The 24980-nt window shown below is 58.1% G+C and overlaps 7 protein-coding genes across 7 annotated transcripts; 5 read left to right on the top strand and 2 right to left on the bottom strand.

The window, feature by feature from the left end:
• Nucleotides 1-100: 100 nt before the first annotated feature.
• Nucleotides 101-3601, top strand: CMQ_6239 (DNA excision repair protein; the record flags this gene model as incomplete). The annotated part of the gene is made up of 1 exon (XM_014315304.1): nucleotides 101-3601. The coding sequence occupies one exon, from the start codon at nucleotides 101-103 to the stop codon at nucleotides 3599-3601; it is 3501 nt and encodes a 1166-aa protein (XP_014170779.1).
• A 435-nt stretch (nucleotides 3602-4036) lies between these two features.
• CMQ_6305 (GTPase activating protein) lies at nucleotides 4037-6371 on the bottom strand (the record flags this gene model as incomplete). The annotated part of the gene is made up of 6 exons (XM_014315370.1): nucleotides 4037-4294; nucleotides 4381-5845; nucleotides 5914-6084; nucleotides 6146-6155; nucleotides 6242-6260; nucleotides 6330-6371. The coding sequence occupies 6 exons, from the start codon at nucleotides 6369-6371 to the stop codon at nucleotides 4037-4039; spliced, it is 1965 nt and encodes a 654-aa protein (XP_014170845.1).
• A 688-nt stretch (nucleotides 6372-7059) lies between these two features.
• CMQ_6430 (60S ribosomal protein) lies at nucleotides 7060-7797 on the top strand (the record flags this gene model as incomplete). Its single annotated transcript, XM_014315495.1, has 1 exon — nucleotides 7060-7797. The coding sequence occupies one exon, from the start codon at nucleotides 7060-7062 to the stop codon at nucleotides 7795-7797; it is 738 nt and encodes a 245-aa protein (XP_014170970.1).
• A 326-nt stretch (nucleotides 7798-8123) lies between these two features.
• On the bottom strand, nucleotides 8124-9736 carry CMQ_6379 (uncharacterized protein; the record flags this gene model as incomplete). Its single annotated transcript, XM_014315444.1, has 4 exons — nucleotides 8124-8739; nucleotides 8810-9042; nucleotides 9124-9436; nucleotides 9531-9736. 4 exons carry the CDS (start codon nucleotides 9734-9736, stop codon nucleotides 8124-8126), a joined length of 1368 nt encoding a protein of 455 aa, XP_014170919.1.
• A 2902-nt stretch (nucleotides 9737-12638) lies between these two features.
• On the top strand, nucleotides 12639-14932 carry CMQ_6499 (neutral trehalase; the record flags this gene model as incomplete). The annotated part of the gene is made up of 2 exons (XM_014315564.1): nucleotides 12639-14719; nucleotides 14785-14932. 2 exons carry the CDS (start codon nucleotides 12639-12641, stop codon nucleotides 14930-14932), a joined length of 2229 nt encoding a protein of 742 aa, XP_014171039.1.
• Nucleotides 14933-16364: 1432 nt separating this feature from the next.
• On the top strand, nucleotides 16365-18093 carry CMQ_6294 (isocitrate lyase; the record flags this gene model as incomplete). Its single annotated transcript, XM_014315359.1, has 2 exons — nucleotides 16365-17614; nucleotides 17736-18093. 2 exons carry the CDS (start codon nucleotides 16365-16367, stop codon nucleotides 18091-18093), a joined length of 1608 nt encoding a protein of 535 aa, XP_014170834.1.
• Nucleotides 18094-18631: 538 nt separating this feature from the next.
• On the top strand, nucleotides 18632-21077 carry CMQ_6332 (histone h1-binding protein; the record flags this gene model as incomplete). The annotated part of the gene is made up of 5 exons (XM_014315397.1): nucleotides 18632-19234; nucleotides 19309-19640; nucleotides 19790-20162; nucleotides 20217-20483; nucleotides 20736-21077. The coding sequence occupies 5 exons, from the start codon at nucleotides 18632-18634 to the stop codon at nucleotides 21075-21077; spliced, it is 1917 nt and encodes a 638-aa protein (XP_014170872.1).
• Between the last annotated feature and the right edge of the window lie 3903 nt (nucleotides 21078-24980).

Here is a 24980-nt window from a genome sequence, read left to right as displayed (position 1 = left end):
GTGCAAAGAAAAGTACATCCAACTATTCGCGTCGCGCTGCATCCTCAATGATAATTGGTCCAGCGCCACTCTCTTCGCAAATGCTATATACGGCGGGACAATGGCCGCGCGCGGGGCCTCTACGGCAGATGCAATACAGCTGGATGAAGATGAGGTGACGGAATCCGATGGTTCAAACAAAGCCTGTGACGAGACGGAGAGACACGGCATCAAACGAAGACACGCGGACAGAGTCGGTGCCGAGAAGGGCGTTCCAGACGAGGAGGTGGAGGTGAAGGTGGAGTGGACAGACTCGTCTGATGGAGCATACGGGCGTCTGGCGAAGCGCAAACGGAGTGTGACAAGACGCGGCAGTGGCAGAGGACGGGGAGGAGGCAGAAGCAAGAAGACGGCAGCAGGCAGCAGCAGACGGTCAGCTGAGAGAGGAGGTCGACGAAGCTCTGGCCGAAGCGGTCGAACTGGGCGGTACTTGTCGAATGCTAACGACGATAGCGACAGTTCCGGTGCAGCAACTGCGAATGAGGAGGGCAACGACAACGTGCCGGACTACATTGTACAGCGACGCCACGAGTTCGAGGAGAGGCAGGCGGTGCTGAAAGAGGCGGGCCTGCGGCTTCCACCCGACTACACAGACGTGTATTTTTCGGACGACGAGCGGGCGATACGGCGGGTGACGGGGCGGACACGGGGACCTCTGCAGAAGCGGCCACAGTTCGACAGTTCGGTGCGGCCATCACGCGAGTGCAAGGACGTGCAGCTGCAGTATTCGGGCGGAGTGATCCCGGGATGCATAGCACAGTACCTGCGAGACTACCAGATAGAGGGGGTGCAGTTCCTGCACCGGCAGTTTGTGTACCAGCGAGGCGGAATCCTGGGCGACGACATGGGGCTGGGCAAGACGGTGCAGGTGGCGGCCTTTCTGACGGCAGCGTTTGGGAAGACGGGCGATGAGCGGGACGACAAGCGGATGCGCAAGATGCGGCGAGCAGCAGGGGATGAGGCGGGCAGCAACGGGCGATGGTACCCGGTCGTTCTGGTGGTGTGTCCGGGGTCTCTGATCCAGAACTGGCGCAACGAGCTGCAGCGATGGGGCTGGTGGCACGTGGACGTGTACCACGGAGCGGGCAAGGAGGATGTGCTGCAGGCGGCGCGAGCAGGACGGTTGGAGATCATGGTGACGACATACGCAACGTACAAGAACCATCGGGAGCGGATCAACACAGTGGCGTGGGACGCGGTGGTGGCAGACGAATGTCACGTGTTGAAGGAGCGAGACTCAGGGACGACGCGGGCAATGAATGAGGTTAACGCGCTGTGCCGGATCGGGCTGACGGGCACAGCAATCCAGAACCGGTACGCGGAGCTGTGGACGCTGCTGGACTGGACGAACCCAGGGCGATTTGGAAGCCTGGCTGAATGGAATCAGACGATTAGCCGACCTCTGACGATTGGGCAGTCGCACGACGCGACGCTCTACCAGCTCAGCTTGGCACGACGCACGGCCAAGAAGCTGGTACAGAACCTGCTGCCGGACGTCTTTTTGCGGCGCATGAAGTCGCTGATCGCGGACCAGCTGCCGCGCAAGACGGACCGCGTCGTGTTCTGTCCGCTGACAGAGCGCCAGGCAGCCGCATACGAGCGCCTGGTCGACAGCCCGGACGTGACCTTTCTACGGACCGTCTCGGACCCGTGTGACTGCGACTCCGGGGCCAAGCGAGGCTGGTGCTGCTACCGCACGATTCCAGGGCCTCACGGCCGGCCAGTCAACTGGGCCAGCCTGGTCTTCCCGGCGATCCAGAGCCTGCAGAAGCTGGCGAGTCACCTGATGCTACTGGTGCCGGGGACACACGCCAACACGGACGAGACGGCCGACCGGGCGGCCGATCGACACGAACGGCAGATGCGGCTGCTGCAGACATGCGAGCCAGACGGCTGGGCGTCGCTGTATCGCCACCGCGACTCGATGGTGCACCTGGCCGACCCCGAGCTCTGCGGCAAGTGGAAGGTGCTGCGCAAGCTGCTGCGGTTCTGGCACGACAGTGGCGACAAGGTGCTGGTGTTCTCGCACACGGTGCGGCTGCTGCAGATGCTGCAGCACCTCTTCCACAGCACCAGCTACAGCGTCAGCTATCTGGACGGCTCGCTCAGCTACGAGGAGCGGCAGCGCGTGGTCGACGATTTCAACACGGATCCGGCCCAGTTTGTCTTTCTGATCTCGACGCGAGCCGGCGGCGTCGGGCTCAACATCACGTCGGCCAACAAGGTCGTCATCGTCGACCCGCACTGGAACCCGGCCTACGACCTGCAGGCGCAAGACCGGGCCTATCGCATTGGCCAGGTGCGCGACGTCGACGTGTTCCGGCTGGTGTCGGCCGGCACCATCGAGGAGATCGTGTACGCGCGCCAGATCTACAAGCAGCAGCAGGCCAACATCGGCTACAGCGCCTCAACTGAGCGGCGCTACTTCCGTGGCGTCCAGCAGGACAGCGCGCGCAAGGGCGAGATCTTTGGTCTCGGCAACCTGCTGGCCTTTCACGGTGACCAGGTCGTGCTGCGCGACATTGTCAACAAGACGAACATTGCCGAAGCCAAGGCGGGCGTGCAGCTGACCAGCATCGACATGGAGCAGGTCGTCGCGGACGAGGACATTCAGGTGCTGGTGAAGCTGGAGGGGGATGGAGGGAGTGGAGGGGGTGACGACAAGGACAGCCGGTCTAGACAGCCGAAGAGCGATGCCGTCCAGGCGATTCTGGCCAGCGCCGGCGTCGAGTACACGCACGACAACGCGGAGGTGGTGGGCAGCAGCCGCGTCGAGGCGCAGCTGTCGCGACGAGCCGAGCTCGTGTTGGGCGAGGAAGAGGAGGAAATCGACGAAAACGTCGAAGACGAACAAGACGAGGATCGGTCACGTGCACATGACCGGCGACATGCAGACGATTTGCTGCTGGCCGATACGAGCGCCGCGTTTGTCAGTGCTGGCGACGACGGCACTGACGGGGACCCGACTCGCCGAGGACGGCATGCCCGTTTCCGTCTGTCGTACAACCCGCCGGCCGATGTGATGCGGCGGCAGTTTGGCAGCATGGCGCGCGAGGCCGGCTTTGGCACGGCCACAGAGTTTGCGCTGGTGGTGGAAAGCTGGACGCCCGAGCAGCGGCGACAGTGGCTCGAGGGGTTCTACCGACGGCGGGAGCAGCTGTTGGGGGGGACGGAGGAGGACAAGAGGGCAGAGGAGAAAGAGGATGCCAAATGGACCATCAAGGAAGAGAAAGAGGATGACAAGAAAACTATTGTCAAAGAGGAGAAAGAGGATGTCAAATGGACCATCAAGGAAGAGGGAGAAGATACCAAGATGGCCATCGTCAAGAAAGAGGACGCCAAATGGGCCATCAAGGAAGGCGATGAGCCATTGATTCACTGCAAGACAGCCCCGACCAAGGAGACTCCGGGCTTAGTCATCAAGCCAGAGCCGCTGCTGCCCAAGATCAAGGCCGAAGACGACGACACGGCTACGAACAGCCTCTACAACATTATCAGCCTTGTATCGAGCAGTCCGCCGGCAGCTGCCGATGACGATGATGATGAGACAGACGAGCTGTGAGTTTTATGGGCGGGAACAGTATCTCTATCTGCGTTTCTTGATACCCTTTTACGGCGTTTCACCACCCAGACCAATGCGGCAGAGCCGACGGTCTATCTGACTAACATTCTTGATTTCACCTCGGGTTTTCCTCTTTTCTCATGTGTTGTGCCTCTAACCCAGCGAGGCTTTCTGTTTCCTGTTTCTGTCTCTTTTTTGTTTTCTTACAAACATTGGGCATCCGCAAACAAAAGACCAGCCGCCATCCGGTTCGAGACAGATGAATATAACCAAAAAAATGCGCGCAAGACGAGAAGGGGATGGATGGGTCCGGCAGCATGGATGAGCCGGCGTGCTGACTGCTGCCTGCTGCCTGCTGCCTGCTGCCTGCTGCTTGCTGGGTATTATGAACAGACGGACAGACGAAAGGACGGAAGGACGGCGGCGGCAGGCCTCTCAGAGCTGCAGGTTGGTGGACGGGGCGCGACTGGCGGGCCTGCGCAGATGTGCGGACGAGCCCTTGAACAGGCTCTGCCAGATGTAGGCCTCGCTGAGGAGCAGCTCAATGTCTTTCTCGGTCCATTCGCGTGTCGGCAGCGACTGCAGGAACATCATGATCTCCTGGAAGTCCATGCCGCACAGCTTGGCCGACCACTTGACGAGGAAGGCGGCGCAGACGTAGAGGTGGAACTCGGAGAAGCCGTTTTCCTCGGCCTGACGGGTGAAGTGTGAGCGGGGGAAGAAAGAAGAAAGAAAACAAAAGAAAAAAGAAAAAAAGAAAAGAAAAAGAAAAAACTCACCATGTATGTGTCCCACATGCGGATAGTGTTCTTGACGCTGATCTCGCGCATCAGCAGGCAGTTCATCCAGCGGAAGCTGAACTGGATAAACTCGACGTGCTCGTCCTCCAGGTGGCGGGCCAGCGGCGAGTCGATGCGGGCGGTCAGGTCACGCAGGGCGGCCACTTGGCGCTGGATCCCCGGCTGGGCCACAATGTAGTGGTCCTGAATGCCGTCGAGCAGCTTGGTGAGGCACCAGAACGAGTCGGCCTCGACGGCGTCCAGCACGGCACGCGGCAGCTGTCCGGGGTCCATGCCGCTCTCAATGTTCGGATCCGAGATGTAGACGCCCAGAAAGACTTGCCAGAAGGGCGTGACGAGGTCGTTGATGCCCTGCACGTAGCCGCTGGCCGGGTGGCGCACCGCCCACACGTACAGGATTCGCTCCAGCGACCGCTGTGTCGCCTCGAATCCGTACAGCTCCATGTGCGGGTTCGTCCGCGGCACGTCGATGCTGATCTGGTGCCAGACCGCCTCGTCGAGGCCGCGGCCCTTGGCGCTCGCTCGGTTGGCGCCGGCTCGGTTGGTGCCGGCTCGGTTGGCACCGGCTTTGTCGCCATCGCTGTTCGTGTCACCACCACCACTGCCACTGCCACCTACGCCATCAAACGCCTGCCGCACGCCGTCCAGATACTCGCGCCGCTTCCGCTCTAGCGCGGCCACGCGCCGCTCGCTGCTCGTCGGCAGGTAGCTCAGCAGCAGCTGCCAGGTCATGGCGCGCACCTCGTGCGGGATGCCCGACCAGGCGAGTGCCCGCAGCTCCGGCAGCGGAATCGTCGATGCCTGCAGCAGCTTTTTGAACTTGTTGATGCGCGAGATGCGCGCGCTGACTGCCTCGGCCTCCTTGGCGCTGGCTCCGGCCGGCACTGCCGCGTGGCTGATCAGGTGCAGCGCGTTGGCCGGGTCCCGCAAGATGTCCTTGTACTGCGGCCGCAAGATCTTGCCCTCGCTCTTCTTGGGCACCGGATACGACGGTGCCGGTCGCTCCACGGCAATGTCTGCGCTGTTGGAGTAGCGTCGTGGCCGCTGCTGCTGCTGTTGTGTCGCGCTGTTTGGTGGCCGAGAGCCGAACCCGTCGTCGGCCTCCTCGACAGCCCCCCAGCCCACATCGCCGTCTCCGCTGCTTCGTAGCCGCCCGCTGCCACTCTGCGCTGCTGCTGCTGCTGCTGCCATCCGCCGGGTCCGTCGCTTCATGTTGGACAGGCTGGGCAGCCCAAAATCGTCGCCGTCATCCTCGTCATAGCCGTACACGTCCTCCTCCTCGTCCGCATTCCAGTCCTCGTCCGTGTTGGACAGGAAGCTCTTGTAGTTGCGAAACGGCGGCGCCTTGGACCCTGAGCTGCTGCTGCCGCTGCCGTGCGTCTTGGTCTTGTGCGATGTCGATGGCGGGGGCGATCGTGGTCGGGACGGGCTGCCGGAGAGGCTCCTGGGCGATCTGTCAGCAAACACGAAACCAGAGAAGAGTCGAAAATAAAGAGGCCGAATCATGCGCACAGAGAGTCGAACTTGAGCAGGTCCGCGTGCGAATAGGCTGCGCCGACGACCTTTGTTGGGTCGCGCATGTTGTTGCTGTTGCTGTTGCTGTTGCTGCTGCCGCCGCTCTTCCCTCCGCCTTTCTTTCCGGCCGGCTCGCGAGGAGGAGCTCGCCAGAACGGGGAGGCAGAACTGCCCCTGTTAGCCACAGACGACGCAGACAGAGCGAATGCTAAAGGACGGCAGAACATACTCTGCTCGGTCTAGAAAAGGGCCGGCATGGTCAGCAACAAACGCCAATCTGCCCGGTCTGCGGCTCGCCGAGACAGGCGCCTCCTTTGCAACGTACCGACCTGCACCATCTCCTGCTGCTTTCGCCGACGGGTCAGAAAGAGACGAGACAAAAGTCGCGGGAATCTTCAACGACCGACACATACCTGGGACGGCGGCTTCTTGCCGTGGCCCGACGAGGAAAACATGGCGCGTTCGGATTCGCGATTCTCAGGCGGCGAATAGGGTGTCGGTCGAGTGCAGCGTGTTCATTGCGAGAGGACGAGCAGAGCGAGGCGCAAACAAACGAACGAGCGAGGGGAAACGAACAGGAAAAAGAAAATCACGAGACAGAGACGGATGGAAAGAACGGCTTGTTTCGCGACCCAAAAGGCTTGCTGCGCGGTTGTTGATCAGATCGTACGGGCCTGTCGCACTCCCATTGCTTTTGCTTGCTGCCGGCTGTCGTTGGTGCTGCTGCCTCTCTGTTTCCCCCCCGCAGCTTTGGGCCGTTTGGCTGGTCGTGATGCGAATTCGACGTTGCTCTGGGCCCCACCCAGCGGCCCCGTGCGCCCTTAGTGCGCCGGAATCAGGATCAGGTGATATCCGCTCTACACCTTGGCACGTGACCCGACATCTCAACCTTTTTTTCAATCCAGTTTTGCACCGGTTTTTTTCCTCTCACGGCCGAGACAAGTCGTGCTCGTCTCTTGCGGCCGGACCCTGCTCGATCCTCGATCCTGTTTGCTCCTCGCCAGACCATCCACACACCTGTCTTCCCCGAGCTCTCTTCTCCCAGATCCCAGGAAAAGAGAAAGACAGAGACCGACCCCACCAATGGAGGCACAACGACTCTTCTGGCGAGTTGCCGGCTTGCCCACCAGACAAACTCGGACAATGGCATCAGCAACAGCAGCTGCTGCAGCTGCAGCGACCTCTGCTCCGAGAACACGGACGTGCAGCTTGCTCGTATCGTCTTTCCCCCTCTCCGCCTCCTCTTCCACCGTCTCATCCTCCTTCTTCTTCCTCTCTTCGACAATACCGGCTGCCCGTCGACACCAATCCACGGCCAACCGGACAAAGCGAGCACTCAACATCCCTCCTCATGCTTCCTTTCTCGGAAAGACTCCGGACGCCTCGTCGGCTTCAGTCATCGGCACGCTCGGCAGCTCCTCAGCCACCCTCATCTACAACCCCCCCGCCAGTGCCCCCTCGGTCTACCAGACGCCTTTCAAGTTTCTGCCAAAGACGGATCCACGACGACGCGCCAACCTGATGTCGCTCTTCTCCTCCTCCTCCTCTCCCGCCTCCTCTACCTCTTCTCCCACGGCCCCCGTCGTCAAGCCCCGTCAGCTGTCGGCCGACCAGCAGAAATACCATCTCACCGAGGCTGACGTCGCCGAGATGCGTCGTCTACGCACTACCGATCCCCTCGAGTGGAGCGTCGTCCGCCTCGCCCGCCACTTTAACTGCTCTCCCATCTTCGTCATGCTGGTCGTTCGCTCTAGCGCCGACCACCGCGCCCAGATCAAGGAGCGCGTCGATGCTGCCCGCGATCGCTGGGGTCCCATCCGCACAAAGGCCCGTGCTGAGCGTTTGAAGCGCCGCGAATTGCTGTACAATGGCGAGTTGTGAACGGCTGGTGGCTGTCTGAGTGGCCTGGCTTTCGGCCTTTCTATTCATGTAAGATACACATAGCTTCTATAGCACATACATATCACGGAAAAGAACCACAAATGTCCGCTCCGCCCTTCACGGCTGGTCATGGGCCCTCGCCACATCTCTATATTTCCATTATAAGGAGTAAACCTCGCGAGCCTTTGTTGATTCTGCCAAACATTTGTCAGATCTACGCAGCGCCGACGAATCGTCCTCGACCACTCCTTTTTCCAGAGGGAACACGTATACCCGTTTACTTCCCTCGTGTCTATACCAGTGCAAATAAAAAAGACGTCCTGTTCCTACCGCGTCGGTGATCCCTGTCCTTCCGTCTGCACGTCCTTGGTGCTGGGAATAGGCCGCCAGCACCAGCCACACCAACTTCTTGCCTTGCCGGTTTTTTCTCTCTCCAAAATGACCCCCCTGGTGAGCTCGTCCTCCCAGTCGTGCACGCAGGCCCCCACACGCACCATCTTGACCCGTGTCCTCTTGACGACCCCGCCAATGCCCTCAATCTCGTGCCTTGCATATCCAGGTCCGTGGGCCGGCGACGGTGTTCGCCGGTTCACCAGCGCTGCCGCCACCTCGGGAGAGTACAGCGGCGAGCCCACCGTGGCTGCTGCCTGGGTTGCCGGCGCTATTGGCACCGTCCAAGGCGATGTTGGAATCGCCGAGGCGGCTGATGCCAGCGAGCTCAGAGACCCAGTCGACGAACCAGCTGTCGATCCAAACGATGACGCAAGGCCCAAGTATTCCGCGTCCCGTGCGTCTTCCGCGTCGCAGTCGATCTCTTGCGCTCGCTCCTTTGCACGACAGCATTCCGAGTTCCTTCCGCAGATTACTCCTCTGTCGCCGTCGCCAACCCCAGTGCCGAGTCCTCCAATCACATCGCCGTATTGCGCCCGCCATTTCCAGATGCTGTGGCACATGTGAGCTGCTCTGCTGTTGACCAACAGTCGTGTTCCGGATGCCTATCGGGCAAACTTACGCCATATACTCGCTGTCATCACTGCGGATGCTACGTCCGCAAGGCTGGCACAGCCACACACCTTCGGTTGCGCAGTTGCAGATGGCCCGCCGCATGAGGTCGGATTGCAGCGGCGTGCCGGCCGCAACCGGCGGCTTCGCGAGCGACATGAGTGGCGCCTTGGAACAACCCGTGCACAGACGGCGGTGCCGTTCACGCAGAACAGGAGCGGCCGGTGGCTTGATCGCACAATTCTGATGGGGGGGGATTGGAGATCCGCCTGTCAGCCACTATACGCTTCAACATGCATCGGTCATAGCAGAACAAAGGCTCACCCTGCAGACGACAGTGCCACAGCGGCGGCACTCCGAGACCATGTCACGCGCACACTGGCCGACCTTGCCGTGCGAAGTTCGGCTGGTGTCCTCCATGTAGTACCAATTCCCAGCCCGGGCTCGATAACGCATCGTCTCTTCGCCGTCGACAGTCATGCCGTCGTTCGTGCATCGTAGTGTTGATGCGAGCAGCGGCCGCCGGAATTGGAGCAGGGCAGCACGGACCTGACGGCAGGAACGTGCCAGGCTGTCGAGCGTGTTCTGGTCAATAAAGGAGGCGATTGTGGCAGCGATACTGATGGCCGTCCGACGGCTTGGTTAGTTATTCCCCCCAAAGGTATAGCCAAAGCCAAAGGTCATGTCAAAAGCAAAGCCAATGGGAAAAGGGGAAAGGTGCAGCTGCCTACGGATAGCATCCCAAAGCCTCCGTCATGGAGTTCCAGTTCGGAGCCTCCGTGACAACAGGCTCGCGAGCCTCCTCGACATTGGCCGGGATTGCCGGGGTCTTGTCAGTCTCCAATGGCTGGCTGTTTGTGCTCCAGAGCACCTTGCCGCCAGCGAGGTGCTGTGACGGGTCGACGTCATCGTCGTCCAGGTCTACAAACAGAGCCATGGCGGGCGTCCTGTGGGATCGGTCGAGATGCCGTGGGCATGCGTCTGCGTGTCCGTGTGTCCAAAAGAAAGGGGAGACAGCAAGGGGAGAAAAAGAAAGCCGAGCTGCAATGGCTTTACGAGCAATGTGTATAATGCCGGCGATGCCTGCTGTGCCGGGATGCGCAAGAGATAAGCCAGGACTAACAAGAAAACCCAGGAAAATCAGGGGGCAGGAAGAGGGATGAGAAAGAGGCAGCCGAGCACGAATAGAGGATCATTGAAGCACACGGATTGAATGAAGAGGAAAGGAGAAGAGAGTGGGAGGCGAATCGATCGTTCTTTTTGTTCGTGTACTTGGATCGGTGAGGCGGTTGCTCCTTCCACGCTATTGCACAACCGTCGCGTCTACGACGTAGAGTTCTCCTTTGAGGCAGGTGGGGTCAGACAGGATCAGATGGGCTTTTGCCTGGAACCCCACCAGATGGCTGACGCTCCATGTGACATTGTGGAAACGAAACCTGGCCTTAGGCGGTGACCTAGCGGAAGCAGCACAGCGATAACAGCGCTCTTCCCCGACGCTGAAATTGCAGCCAGCCGGCCCTGAGCCTTAACATGGGCCGCGGTTGAGCATGTCCTGCTGCAGGGTAGCTGTGAGCCCACGTATTTGCTAGCGCAATGGGTGTGTACCGTCCCTGGTGTTCCAGAGCTTCCATTATAGTCTGCCACGAAAATCTATTAATACTACTCGGCTTTCTTCGTGTCGTCTTTTCCGCCCCCACCATGCTCTTGAAAGAAACAGGTAACGTACACCGTAATGCGTGGAGTGATGTCCTGACGACTTTCGACAATGTGTCTCTGTCTTGTCTGCGTGTCGAGAGGACACAGGTTCCCCGGGCAGCTGTGTCCGAGGAACGCGGCTGGACCGAACGAGGAACCCCGGGCTAGCAAGGATATGGGGTTAGGACGCCAAAAAGAAGGAATCAAAAGGAGTGTGAAATGTGGGTGGCTTCAGTTTCCCCAACATAGCAGGGCACTCGGTGATTCAGTTTGACAAGACGACTCAACCGTCTCTCCGCATCGGAGCTGAGACAGGGGGGATCGAGGTTGCCTAGCACGCAGAATGGACAGCTTTGCTATAGACAACCCTCCTAGAATCCAAAATAGAGCTCCAGCTCCAGCTCTCATCAGAATCGTGGCAGCTCACAAACAGCTCCCAAAATATATTGCATGTTCCCCTTTTGAACGCTCAGCTCTCGGGAGCTTCTAGATAGAGGTAAACCTCCATGCAGACGCTGTTTCGTGATGATGGACGTCCCTGCGGCGTTCCGGCCTCGGCGAGCTCTAGCTCTAATCGTCGTCACCTCTCTTGCCGTCTCCACTGCTTTCCACAGGACAAGCCGTTACGTACGGGTAGATTATCTTCTTACATTAGTGCTTGAGCCGGCGCCTAAGCCTTGGGCAAGGCGAGAGGAGCAAGGTTATCCCTGAGTTCTACGACTACGAAGTACGGAGTACGATTACGAGGTAAAGTGTACTACTATGTATATATCTTGCATAAGATATGCGCATAATGTGTCGATAGGATCTCGTATCTTATGCTCCGTACTCCGTACTGCTCGTACAATATGCCCCCGTCGCCACTCTGTACTCCGTACATGTTTCTTGGCCGACCGCTTAGCAATACAGCTTGCATTTCTCGGTGCGGAGCTACGAGACGAGCCAGGTCAGAAAAGTCAATAATTCTGTTAAGATACATACAATGCTGGAATGAAGGCCGACGGAAACAGAGAAAGTGAAAAAAATGTCTCAATAGATCTAGGAATTGCCGTTTCCGTCTCATGACTGAATATCTGAATTTTTCACCAACCCCACAAATTACGTGAAGAATCTGTCCTTTTACCTGCTCGTAGGAGTATCAGCCCTCTCCTTCCTTCCCCAAATTGTGCCCATCCCTGCCCTGGGGGCTCTCTTCTCAAACAATATGTAGACTTTTACTGCCCCGTGATCCACACTACGGGCAGCCTATCCGCTTTGGCCTAGCGCACCTCTACAGGTCGTGGGGGTCGTCATAGCCACTTTCAGCGCAGCTGCCCAGATCAAACAGCGTTTCAGTTAGCTAAAGGCTAGAGCTCCAGCGCACACGCACTAATCCAGGGCACGTCCCCAACAGGAACAAGCTCCCCTGGCATGCCGGTGGACCAACAGCTTTCCGAGTCACACTCCGTAATACGTGAGATGGTCCTGGGGACTATTCACGTTCTCCGTAGCCGCTGTTATCGCCCTGTGAGTGTGCCCTCCTTGCAAAGCGCATTCGATAACAACCTGACATTAAATAAAATGTGGCGCCAATGAGCGTAAAGCTGTTCTGCGTTGACAAACAAAACCCATATAATCGGCAGTTTGTCCTTTCAGTGTTTAAAAGCCTCGTGGGCTTCGCCGGACTCTCTCTCCATCTTCCCAATCCGTTTCCAAAGCAGCGGACCTCCATTGGCTCAAATCTTGCCCGGCCTTTGATACCACTCCCCGACTTATCACCTGTCTTTCAGCTCCGTTGGCGCAGCCAAACTACGACCAGACCGCTCCATTTCCTACTTATTTCGCGTGTCCATTCCGTGGGTCTATCTCTACTGGGAGTCCCGTTCTCTCTCCTCTTTATTCATCGAGTTTTGCGTACCGATCGAGCTGAGCCGATCTGTGCTCCTTTGCCTCGACGCATATCCACCAGTCAGTTTGACGTCAAGGACCACTCCGTTGGCCATCCCCGAACAGATTGTCCTTGCAAGGCGTGAGTCACTGGGTTCGTTCCACCCCTTTCTGACTTTCCCGCATTGCAAGGAGCACTGTTGCCATTGTTGTCGAGACGCAATTCCTCGATCGGCCAGAGCTAACCTGCTTCATCCAGTTCACCGCTGCTTCTCGCCATGGCCGACGATATGGCTACGCCGAGCGTGTCCCACCCCCGCAGCGGCTCGGAGGACTACGGCGCATACGATGATGCCAAAACGTATTATACCTCTGACGAGCGCCACATGAACACTCGGGCCGGTGCGCGCACCCGCACATATTCCCAGAACAGTCTGCAGAAGCAGTTTGCCCGTCTCGGCCTCAAGGAGCCATTCCGACGAGGCAGCCACGATGAAGCCACGCCGAAGCTGGGCCGGCGCTTCCTCATCGATGTCGACACCACGTTGGAGAACCTGCAGTCCCAGGAGGACACGGACGGCAACATGCAGATCACCATTGAGGACAGTGGCCCCAAGGTGTTCACGCTCCGCACCGCTGGGTCCAACGGACACAACCGTTTCGACATCCGCGGCACATACATGCTGTCCAATCTGATGCAGGAGCTGACTCTGGCCAAGGAGTACGGCCGTCGTCAGATCATCCTAGACGAAGCCCGTCTCAACGAGAACCCGGTGAACCGGCTCTCCCGCATGATCCGGGACCATTTCTGGGACAGCCTCACGCGTCGAATCGACGCCTCCAGCATCGAGGTTGCTGCCCGCGATCCCAAGGACTGGACCGACGACCCGCGTCCACGCATCTACGTGCCGCCCGGAGCCCCAGAGCAGTACGCTTACTACACCAAGCTGGCTGAGGAGAAGCCCGAGATCCGGCTGGACGTGCAGCTGCTGCCCGAGACCATCACCCCGGAGCTGGTGCGCGACATGAACGAGAAGCCCGGCCTGCTGGCCGTGGCCATGGAGGAGGTGGAAGACCCGGACACCGGCAAGACTACGCTGCGTGGACTGCCGTTTGTGGTGCCGGGCGGCCGCTTCAACGAGCTGTACGGGTGGGACAGCTACATGGAGTCGCTAGGGCTGCTGATTAACAACAAGACGCACCTGGCCAAGAGCATGGTGCAGAACTTCTGCTTTTGCATCCGCCACTACGGCAAGATCCTCAACGCGACGCGGTCGTATTACCTCTGCCGCTCCCAGCCGCCGTTTTTGACGGACATGGCCCTGCGCGTTTTCGACCGCATCCGGGACGAGCCCGATGCCAAGGAGTTCCTCCGCACGGCCATCCTGGCTGCCATCAAGGAGTACTTCAGCGTGTGGACGTCGGAGCCGCGCCTGGATCCCGTCACAGGCCTGTCGCGCTACCGGCCTGAAGGACTGGGTGTTCCGCCTGAGACGGAGGCGACACACTTTGTGCACCTGCTGGAGCCATACGCGGCCAAGTACGACATGGCGATTGCCGAGTTTGTGCGGGCCTACAACTACGGCGAGGTGAAGGAGCCGGAGTTGGATGACTACTTTCTGCACGACCGTGCGGTGCGCGAGTCGGGTCACGACACGTCGTACCGCCTGGAGCGGATATGTGCAGACATTGCCACGATCGACCTCAACTCGCTGTTGTTCAAGTACGAGCTGGACATTGCGCGGACCATCCGCACAGTCTTCAACGACAAGCTGGAGATCCCGGCCGAGTATTGCGTGGGCAGCATGCAGCCAGGACAGGTGGAGACATCGGCGATCTGGGACCGTCGGTCCAAGCGGCGGAAGCTGGCCATTGACAAATACATGTGGAATGAGGAGGAGGGCATGTACTTTGACTACAACACCAAGACGCGCGAGCGTTGCACGTACGAAAGCTGCACGACGTTCTGGGCCATGTGGGCCGGCGTGGCTAGCCCGAAGCAGGCAGCGGCCATGGTGTCCAAGGCACTGCCCCGGTTTGAGGCCACGGGCGGCCTGCTCTCGGGCACGAAGAAGTCGCGGGGCGAGATCTCGCTGACGCGACCCAACCGGCAGTGGGACTACCCCTACGGCTGGGCGCCGCAGCAGATGCTGGCGTGGACCGGTCTCTCGCGCTACGGGTACGAGGAGGAGGCCGGACGGCTGGCGTACAAGTGGCTGTTCATGATCACCAAGGCCTACTACGACTTCAACGGCGTGGTGGTCGAGAAGTATGACGTGACGCGACCGGTTGATCCTCACCGAGTGGACGCCGAGTATGGCAACCAAGGGCTGGACTTCAAGGGCGTTGCCAAGGAAGGGTATGTGTTTTCCTCCAGCTCCCGTCTCTCGCTTAGTGTCATCTCGTGTTCTAACCGTGTTGCAGATTCGGCTGGGTCAATGCCAGCTACGTGTATGGCCTCCAGATGATCCAGGCACACGCACGCAACGCGTTGGGCACGATGACGCCTTGGGAGGCATTCACGGCGGCGATTGAGCACGAGAAGGAAAAGGCTCTGGCGACGATGGAGTAGCGGTCACTGTCTCGGGTTGAGTCGTGTTTTTTTTTTTAGCTTTCTTGTAGATCTGTCATCGATTGTCGGGTTAGAGGCTGCGAATAAGTTTCCTGAACCTAGAATGAGTATCAACGCCTGTTTTGCCAGATGCATGATCAAGGGGGGGGGATCTGCGGACCCGTCAGCTGTAAAAACCCCAAATGAGGGGACGTGCAGACGGGCAGGAATCCAGGCTGTCATGTGAAGGATGCCGAGCTAAGGCGAAGAAGCTTGTGTGGATCATCGCGGAGAGGTTGGCCCCAGCAGTCACAACGGAACTAAGTCGCAACCGAGGTTCGGGTAATGAGAGCTGTCGTGCCAGAGAGAGAAGAAGCAGCGGCGTCCCGAAGTTGGACAAAGGAATTCGAAGCGTGAGAGATGGTCAGACGCACGCAGCCGACAGGTTCGATTCGACTGAACGTGGGCCAAAGAAGGTTGTCACATGCTATTATCCCCGGCCTGACAGGTGGCACGAGAAAAGCAGGAGATGGAGGCTAGATTCGACTATTCGGTTAAGTGCATGCAGGCGGGTTCGCACTGGCATGCAGGAAAGCGGTGGTCCGGCATAGCGGAAAGCCATGGCCGACACGGCTGCGTAGCGGGCCATACTCCAGACATCCAGTTGTCCGTCGAAGAAGGAGAAGCCGGAATAGTGCGCTGGATTCTGGGGGGTCGAGTCACTTTCTGGCTGGGGCCCTTTTGCCGTTCCCCCGCAATTGCAGTTGTAGGACCGGGTTGGGCGAAGCCGTGATTGGCCGACAGCCAACTACCTTTGAGCCGAAAGGGAGAGTGGACACGCTGTCGGAGCCGGAACGGCGAAAGTAGGGCTGTGTAAGTTGATTGGCTTGTGGAGGACACTGTACCCCGTATACCACCAGACAGGGCCCAAGTGGCAAGGGGAGAAGAACCGCGGTGTCTCATTGTCCCTGTGGGTGGCGAAGAAGTACATTTCCGGTACGCGTAGGCCGTTCCGTCTTTGAACCGGCCAGGTAACCGGTCGGGCAAACGGCTCCGTCGCTCTTTCCAATGGAGTCGCGTGCTGGGCTGTTTCCGCAGCGTTGCGGCTGCGTAATAGGCCGTTTCGCCCAAACTAAGAGTCATCCAAAGACCTGCGTAGCCGAACATGTGACGACAGAACGGGCCAAACAGGCCAAGATGGCATTCCATCTGTCTGTCAGGATCCAGATTTCTTTCATAATACCTTCGTCTCCCCCTTCCGTTCTTCTTTCTCGGGCTTCTCATTATCTCAATTTCCTCCCATCCTGACTTCTCTCCCATTGGCCTCAGCCTCGAGTCTTGTCTCTTTTCCTGTCTCTTAACACGTCATCATCCTCTGACCACCCACTCCATCTCGATCTCCCTCCTCTCTTTCTCTCTCTCCCGCTTTTCCCCAGTCTACTATCCTCTCAAAATGGCTTTCAACAACATGCTACCGCCGTCTATCGACGCGCTGGCCGAGGACAAGGTGTTTGCAGCCGAAGTCGAGCAGGTCAAGAAGTGGTGGAGCGAACCTCGGTGGCGCCAGACCAAGCGGCCGTTCACAGCAGAGCAGATTGTGTCGAAGCGTGGCACGCTCAAGATCGAGTACCCCAGCAACGCGCTCTCCAAGAAGCTCTGGGACATCCTGGAGAAGCGGTTCCAGACCAAAGACGCCAGCTACACGTACGGCTGTCTGGAGCCGACAATGGTGACGCAGGTGGCACAGTACCTGGACACGGTGTACGTGTCCGGCTGGCAGTCATCGTCGACGGCCTCATCGACGGACGAGCCGGGCCCGGATCTGGCAGACTACCCCTACACCACGGTGCCCAACAAGGTCGGCCACCTGTTCACGGCGCAGCTGTTCCACGACCGCAAGCAGCGTCACGAGCGGCTGAGCCACGCACGCAAGCAGCGCGACAAGAATGCGGCCCACATCGACTACCTGCGGCCGATCGTGGCGGACGCCGACACGGGTCACGGCGGCCTGACGGCGGTGATGAAGCTGACCAAGCTCTTCGTCGAGAAAGGTGCGGCCGGCATCCACATCGAGGATCAGGCGCCGGGCACGAAGAAGTGCGGCCACATGGCCGGCAAGGTGCTGGTGCCGACGAGCGAGCACATCAACCGGCTGGTGGCCATCCGCGCCCAGGCCGACATCATGGGCGTCGACCTGGTGGCCATTGCGCGCACCGATGCCGAAGCCGCGACCCTGATCACCAGCACCATCGATCCGCGCGACCATGCCTTCATCGTCGGCTGCACCAACCCGGCCCTGCAGCCGCTGAGCCAGGTCATGGCCGATGCCGAGAGCGCCGGCCACACCGGTGTCGCCCTGCAGGCCGTCGAGGACAAGTGGCTGACCGAGGCCGGACTCCTGCGCTTCGACGATGCCGTCGCGGCAGCCATCAAGGTCAGCGGCGCACCGGCCAGCCTCGAGGCCAAGTACCGCGCTGCTGCCAAGGGCAAGAGCCACACCGAGGCCCGCGCTGCCGCCCGCTCCCTGCTCGGCACTGCTGCCGACAAGATCCACTTCGACTGGGACGCACCGCGGACTCGTGAGGGCTTCTACCGTCTCAAGGGCGGCTGCGACTGCGGCGTTGCGCGTGCCATCTCTTATGCGCCCTACTGCGACGCCATCTGGATGGAGAGCAAGCTGCCCGATTACAAGCAGGCCGAGGAGTTTGCCAACGGCGTGCATGCCGTCTGGCCCGAGCAAAAGTGGGTTTTTGTTTCTTTCTTTTCTTTTCTCTTTTTTTTCTTTTTGTTTTTTTTATAACTAGACCACTTCCTAACCATACAGACTCGCCTACAACCTGTCGCCGTCGTTCAACTGGAAGACGGCCATGCCGCGGAACGAGCAGGAGACGTACATCCAACGCCTGGCCAAGCTCGGCTACTGCTGGCAATTCATCACACTGGCCGGCCTGCACACTACGGCCCTCATCAGCAATCAATTTTCCCGCTCGTTCGCACAGGTCGGCATGCGTGCCTACGGCGAGCTCGTGCAGGAGCCCGAAATGGAGCAGGGCGTCGATGTCGTCAAGCACCAGAAGTGGAGCGGCGCCAACTACGTCGACGACCTGCAGAAATTGGTCACCGGTGGCATCAGCAGTACGTCTGCCATGGGCAAGGGTGTCACCGAGGACCAGTTTCACTAGATAGAGGATGAGGATGGGGACGAGGATAAGATGAGTGTCATAAAGTTCAAAACGTAGTCCAACCACGACGAACGAAAAGTTTGTCCATTACACCGAGAGGATTCTCTCACTCCATATTTCTGCTGTCATCAGATTTGCAAGCCAAATAATATGAGATATCATTTCACCCGTTTCTTCCAAAACAAAGAACAGCAGCTTGCAACAGCGGCTCGTTGCAGCCAATCAGTCGCGCTCATGCACGTAGAGTGGGTCCGACTCCAACTTCTCCAAGCTTCGCTGAACAGGCCATATCCATCGCGTCACGAGCTTTGCGTGACGTCTAGACCTGGGGAGCTGACACCAAGGCACGAGTTCGCTTCATCGCTCCTGCCGTTTTCCTGTTCGCGCCTATATCCAACACTCGTCTCCTCCTTTCCGCTTCGCCGGGTTTTTGTCAATTGAGATTCCACTCCCCTTTTTCACACTTTCCTGTTTACAGCTATCTAAGCAGCTGCATGCGCATTCCAACACAATCGACCTCACCATCACTTCACGCAAAATGGCAGAGAACGCTACAGAATCCCATGATGCGGCCCCGGCTGTTCTTTCGGCCGTGCTCGCGGACATTGGCACTTCCTCCGGCATGAGCACACCTGGCGGTCCGACTACGGGTACCGTGACCCCTGCTCTCTCCGAACTGCCCCCCGACCAGGCCGAGTACAGCCTTAGGGTGTCTCTGGCCGACTTGTGCGCCAAGGCGGCCGTTCTGTACTCGCAGCAGAAGAAGTACGAAGAGGCCGCCGAGGTCTACGCGCGCGCCGCCGAGATCCAGGCCGAGATGAACGGCGAGATGGACCCAGAAAACGCAGAGATTCTCTTCCTCTACGGCCGCACCCTCTTCAAGGTCGGCCAGGGAAAGAGCGACGTACTGGGCGGCAAGGCACCCGAGGGAAACGCTGCTTCCAGGGTCGACGGCGGCGAGAAGACCGCTGGCAAGGCTGGAGCCGGACCTGGCCTGATTGCCTCTGCTATTGCAGCCGGTAGCAGCAGCGAGGCCGGGGGCAGCGCAAGCACGTCCAAGACGGAGGGAGCAGCTCTCGATGCGAAGAAGCCGCTGTTCCAGTTTGCCGGCGACGAGGAATGGGAAATTTCGGACGAAGAGGTGCGTTCTCGACTCTACAAGTTATTGTCAGCTCTTGGCGACACGGCTTGGCTAACGTGACAATCTACATATAGGACGCGGCCGACGTAGAGGATGAAGAGAACGTCGAAGAAGAGGAGGACGATCTCGCCGTGGCTTTTGAGATCCTCGATCTCTCCCGCGTGCTTTTCGAGAAGCAGCTCGCACAGAAGGAAAAGGAACCGACCGAGTCTGCCGGCGCTGACGATACCACGGCAGCGGAAACTGCCCGGGGGAAGGCTGTCACAAAAGACAATGCAGAGAAACACGAGCCAGAGGATGAGGCGGGTGCAGAGACCAAAAAACTTTGTCCTTCAACTCGCCACATCATGGAGCGCCTGGCTGACACCCACGATCTTTTGGCTGAGATCTCTCTGGAGAACGAAAGGTAGGCCCAGGCGGAAGAGCTTCTGCACCAGATGTCTCTTTGTCCTTGGGATCCTCCCCCCGCTTCAGCTGAACCGGAAGGACTATCTCGTGACGCAAGGGGCGGCAGCCAGAGCAGCCCGGCGAGAACAGAGATTAATCCGGTCACAGATACCCAAATGCTATTGTGGATTCCCGAGCCTCTCTGGCCTACAAGCAGAAGACCCTCCCGGAAGAATCTGAGATCATTGCCGAAGCACACTTTAAGCTTTCACTCGCACTAGAGTTTGCCTCTGTCACCACGTCCACGGAAGCAGACGGCGCGGAGGAGGCTGCTGGATCTGCCGACAAGAAGGGGCAGCAGGTCGACCAGGAGCTGCGCGACGAGGCCGCGCGGGAGCTGGAAGCGGCTATTGTCAGCACCAAGCTCAAGCTGCAGAACAAGGAGGTTGAGCTGGCCACCGTGCACTCGCCCGAAGACAACGAGTCAACACGCCGGCAGATCACCGAGGTCAAGGAGATTATTGCCGACATGGAGCAGCGGGTACGTGTGCAAAACATTCTCTTGTTGTATTTCTTCTACTGACCGGCATCACAGCTTGTCGATCTGCGGAAGCCGCCCATCGACATCAACGAGGCCGTCAACGGTGCCGCTGGTGCCGCAGTCGGTGGTCTTCTGGGTGCTCTCGGCGGTGCCGCTGTCGAAGAGGCCAAGAAGGGGGGCAAAGGCCTGACAGGCCTTGTGCGGAAAAAGGCCAAGGACACAGCTCCCGCAGCGACAACGAACGGCAACGGGACCAAGCGCAAGGCCGACACACCCTCTCCTGATGAGGAAGAGTCAAAGAAGGCCCGTACTGCAGACGAGGTGTGAACTCGGTTCGATGCGCTGTAAAAAGGAGGTCGCTTTGCTGTTTGTTTGTTTGTTTTTCTTTCTCTCATTGACCAACTCTTGCTCCCCTTTTTGGATCAATCAGGACAACAGACGGTGTAGTCTGACCAGGAGAAACCCGAGGAAATGGAGGAGTTTTTGATTTACAGGCTTGGGAGGTGTTGCTGTCGACAACAAACGGAGGACAGGTCGAGACGCTTTACATGGCTGACTGTAGGAAATCTCTAGTGTATTTACTTCTATGTCAACGTAATTAACAATCCCGAGAGGGCCTCACAGGGCACCCATACTGTTTCGACGTACCCTGAATGCCAATCTGTTGAGAGGAAGAGCTGCAATCCCGTTTGGATGTCGAAACGCCAGTCTGGCCAAGGTTGTGTCAAGCTGACGCTTTGGATCATTATGATGCTAGGCGTCTCTCGTCACGGCCCGATTCTAACGAGAGTCCACCGGCAGCCGATGGTCATTCTCGGAGCAGAGCCCAGCTGGCGTGACAGCTTCGAGAATCTCTGTGCAAACGGCCATTCGGAGAGGGCAGAGGCCCCAGACCCGGAACGTAAGGGTGTGTAGACCACCACTAGCCAAGCTCTTATTTTCTTGTCATCATCCTTCTCTTCCGGTCCCGATGCTCTTCGCTGTTACGGGCTATCGCCATCATCAGATGACGTGGCTTCCGTCAAGAAAGGAGGGATGGCTCGGCAGTGCACGGCATACCGACACGAAAAGAGACTCTGTGATAGGAGGGGTGCGGGAAGAAGAGGGGGCAAGGAAGATGGGGCGAGCTCGGGAAACGATACCGGACCTGTGACTCCCATCGGTCTGTCCCTCCTCTCCAGTCCTTTCTCTTAATTTCGGTTTATTTTTCTTTTTTATTTTTTCCTCGCCTCTCTCTTTGATTTTGCCCCGGTCCGACCGACAGGCGGCGTACTGCAGGATTGGACAGACGAGAGGCAAGCGTGTAAAACATGAGAGGACGGGGAAGACGGTGGATGCCGCCGTCGGGCAAGACGGCCACTGGGCTGGCTGAACTCGTGTCTGCCTTCGCCCTGCTCTCTCGTCGGAGAGTTTACCTGGTTGCGTGTTCCACCACTTAGCGCACCCGGTGGCGAATCAAGGACAAGGGGCGAGAGGCGAAGGACGCGGACTGCAGAGATGGGGGCATCACAACTTTGAGACATGCTGGACGCGCAGACAAATGGAACGAGCACATTGTAGGACGTCCCGGAAAAGACAACGGGAAAGGAGAAGGGGGTGTATGCAGGAATCCTCCTGCGAGATGCTCGCACGGATTTCTGCAGTCCCTCAACAAGGACGGGCAGAGGCAAAGAGCAAACACAAAGGTGTGGCATCCCAAAGGACCCCCTCCCTTGGCGACAAGATACACACGTATGCCTCATGTCCTTGGTCATACTCTGCGCATCTGCAGTTGGTGTGAGGGTATCGCCATGAGGGCCAATACGGACTGACGCAGAATCAGGCGTGTCCGAGAAACACTGCCGTTTCCCAGGCATAGCCTACAAAAGTAGGAAGCGTAGAAAGACAGCAAGCCGGAGAGGTATGTCTGCTCTGCAGATTTGTCTGTGCCACTCACGGACACTTTGAAATAACCAGAGACATGGTGCCAAGAATGTTTGAACGATATGCTTGTATCTTTCTCCTGTTCTTGTTCCGTTGATGCCAGGCTTCGTGGGGTAGAAAACTGGGAAACATGGCATGCCTTGGAGTGGCCCAGGAAACGGATGCAAGCAGACGGTGTGTAATAAACCCAGTCATAAGCCAGATCTGCCACCAGACGGCTTATCTGACGACATACTTTTACTCCTTCCTCTTCTTTCATTGCCTGCAACAGAAAACAGACACGCAACGTGGTGATGGCCAGCTTCTCTGCTTCCCTGCTCGCGAAACCAGCCTGCTTTACTTCTCACGCCTTTACGTCCAGCCATAGCTTCTCTTCCTACTCCACGCTCACGACAGGCAGAAACATATACACACACACCCCTCAGCCTCCCGCAAACAACGGCCGGGATGGTAAGGTCCAGAAAACTAGCCGCGTCAGCCAGATCGCGGTGGTTGAAATGGCGAGATATAGATGCAGTGTTCAGTGTCCTGTCCGTGTTTTCCGTGCCTGTTGGTGCTTGTCGTGCATGTGTGAATCATACGACTTTGGGATCAAGGTATCATCTTCGTAGACCGTCGCTGGCTTTCTCGCACTATAGTTTTCCGAGAAGAAGAAAACAGTGAGACAAGAGGCAGAAATACGGACTGCCAGTGAAATGGCCCAAGCAGGAGCAGTCAAACCTCTGCCAGTCAGCGCTCGGTGGACAAGACGAGGCACAATGGAACTCCGTGCCGGCTATCTGTCAGCGGTGGGGTGGCAGAGCAAGGCCGACCGCGTGGAGTGGCAGACAATTCCTGTAGAACAAGCTGGAAGCCGAGAGGGGGGTGGGCAGGGACCGGATAGCAAGAAGGAGCAGCGGTCAAGCACACACAACGAAGCCTGTGGCTTGGGCTGAAGCCAAAGTCATAGCGGCCCTTCCGTCGCTACGAGCTAAACTCGGGACCGACATAGACTTGTAGGATTGTGTCATGAGGGCGAGAAGGGGGGGGCAAGATATGCATGAGCGGGTGCATGAGACAAATCACGACTGCATCCAGCACTTTTCAAACCACTGGCCGTCATCCTCCAGCGTCGAAGGGCCGGTAGGCGCAGCCGCTCACTTGCCGAAGAGTCCAGCAGAGCACCGATATAGGACGATGTGCTATTTAGGAGTCCAGACTCCACCGCTCTCATTCGGAACGCAGCTGAAGAACGCAGAAAACAGATAGACAGAGGGGGGCCTAAAAGAGGACTGCTGTATTGTACTTACGAACACAGTATTGGCACCGCGTGGCTTCGGAAATCCCCACGCCTCGGTATGATGTCGGCATAGTGGATCTTAAGGCCTGTCTGATCAGAGCTGACTTGCAGAGCAAAAGCCCCTCAGAGGACACTAACAACACTCGGCCTTGATGTTAGAACAGACGGGATGACCGCAAGCGTCTTTGTCAGCTTACGAGTGCCGCTCCCGTAATGGCAAGCTGCTCTTGAGATGCTGGGAGATGCTGAGAGATTGGGGCTTCGCGCTAACTAGCTCTGAAAAAAGCATAGATCAGTGGATATATTGCTGTTATTGTTAGCTAGCTGTCAAAACAGGCAAGACGGGTTCCCACTAGTTACTTTCCGGACTAGCACTTCTGGCCATAATCGCCTCAAAAACACTATTGAGACGAAGCACGGTCGGTATCTTGTCCTGTTCTTTCGAGTCGCCGGGATGCGACACCTATGTGCCCCGTCAAGGGTAGCAGCAGACCTTGAAACAGGGCTGTGCACATGTGCCAGCAATTGTTAGCCCATCCCACTCGGACCAAAAATAGCCTGGAACTGAAAGCCACCTAGGGGATCGCACTCATGTCAGCAAGGGTATTTGTGTGCGCCATGGGAAGACGCATACTCCGTACGGAGTACAGGCGAGTAGCATTGCATATATGCTCCTGGACGGACAGGGCTCTCTAAACATCGACTGGCTGGCTCTCTGCGGTTGGCAGAACAAGTTGGCCGATCTTTTCCTGGGGCTGGATTCTTGCCAGGTAGCACAGGATGGCATTCCGGGTCGACGGCTGGCAACTCATTTGCACAATCCTCGAAACCAGCGCACGAGAGACTATTGCCCCGGTCTCCCTTGGGTGAATCGGATGTCGAGCCGGCCTTGCTGCACCATACCTAACGGAAGAAATGCGCGCCCTGAGCAACAGCAATAATTAGAGTAAAGTCGATATGCGACCGCTGGCTCCTGTCCCTGTTTCTTGGGCAGCATAAGGCCCTTTGCTCGGTCAGAGAGACGTTGGAATTCAGGACCAACCCGGCCGACTCGGACTGGCTTCGGAATGGGTTGGGGGTTCTGGCCCGTCGTCCTTGCTATCCTTGACAAGCTATCCTTGACAAAAAACGGTGCTGCGTGTGAGAAGAGAGGCATGCCCTCCGATACCTCGTACTGGACTCCACCAGCCTAGTTGTAGACTTCTGACCACCCCCCTTCTCGCCTTGTTGACACAGACAGGGTCGCTGAGACGTCTGGCAATTAACCTTTTTTAGCTAGCACAAGTGATTTTCGTTGCTGCACAAACAGTCAGAGTGGGTTGCATCTGCATCTTTGCCGTGGCTGTTGAGCCCGCTATATCCGTTGCACCCGCTGTGTCGAAAGTTCTGTGTACTGTGTACGGTGTCTTTGTCCTCTGTACGACCTTTCTGGTGCCCTGCAGGCAGTTGACAACGCCGGCCTGGGAACAAAGTAAACAGTCCCCCTTCCCGAGGCGCGGGACTGAAGTGCCAAAGATTCGAGTGCGTACTGGTTGATCGGCTGCAGACTTCGCTCGTCAGCTTGTTGTGGCTTAGTATAGCTCTTGGCCGAACTACCATCAGCACTGGCGGATCGC

Source organism: Grosmannia clavigera (assembly GCF_000143105.1).
Source record: "Grosmannia clavigera kw1407 unplaced genomic scaffold GCSC_167, whole genome shotgun sequence".
Lineage (NCBI taxonomy): Eukaryota > Fungi > Ascomycota > Sordariomycetes > Ophiostomatales > Ophiostomataceae > Leptographium > Leptographium clavigerum.
This window is presented reverse-complemented; position numbering and strand designations above follow the sequence as displayed.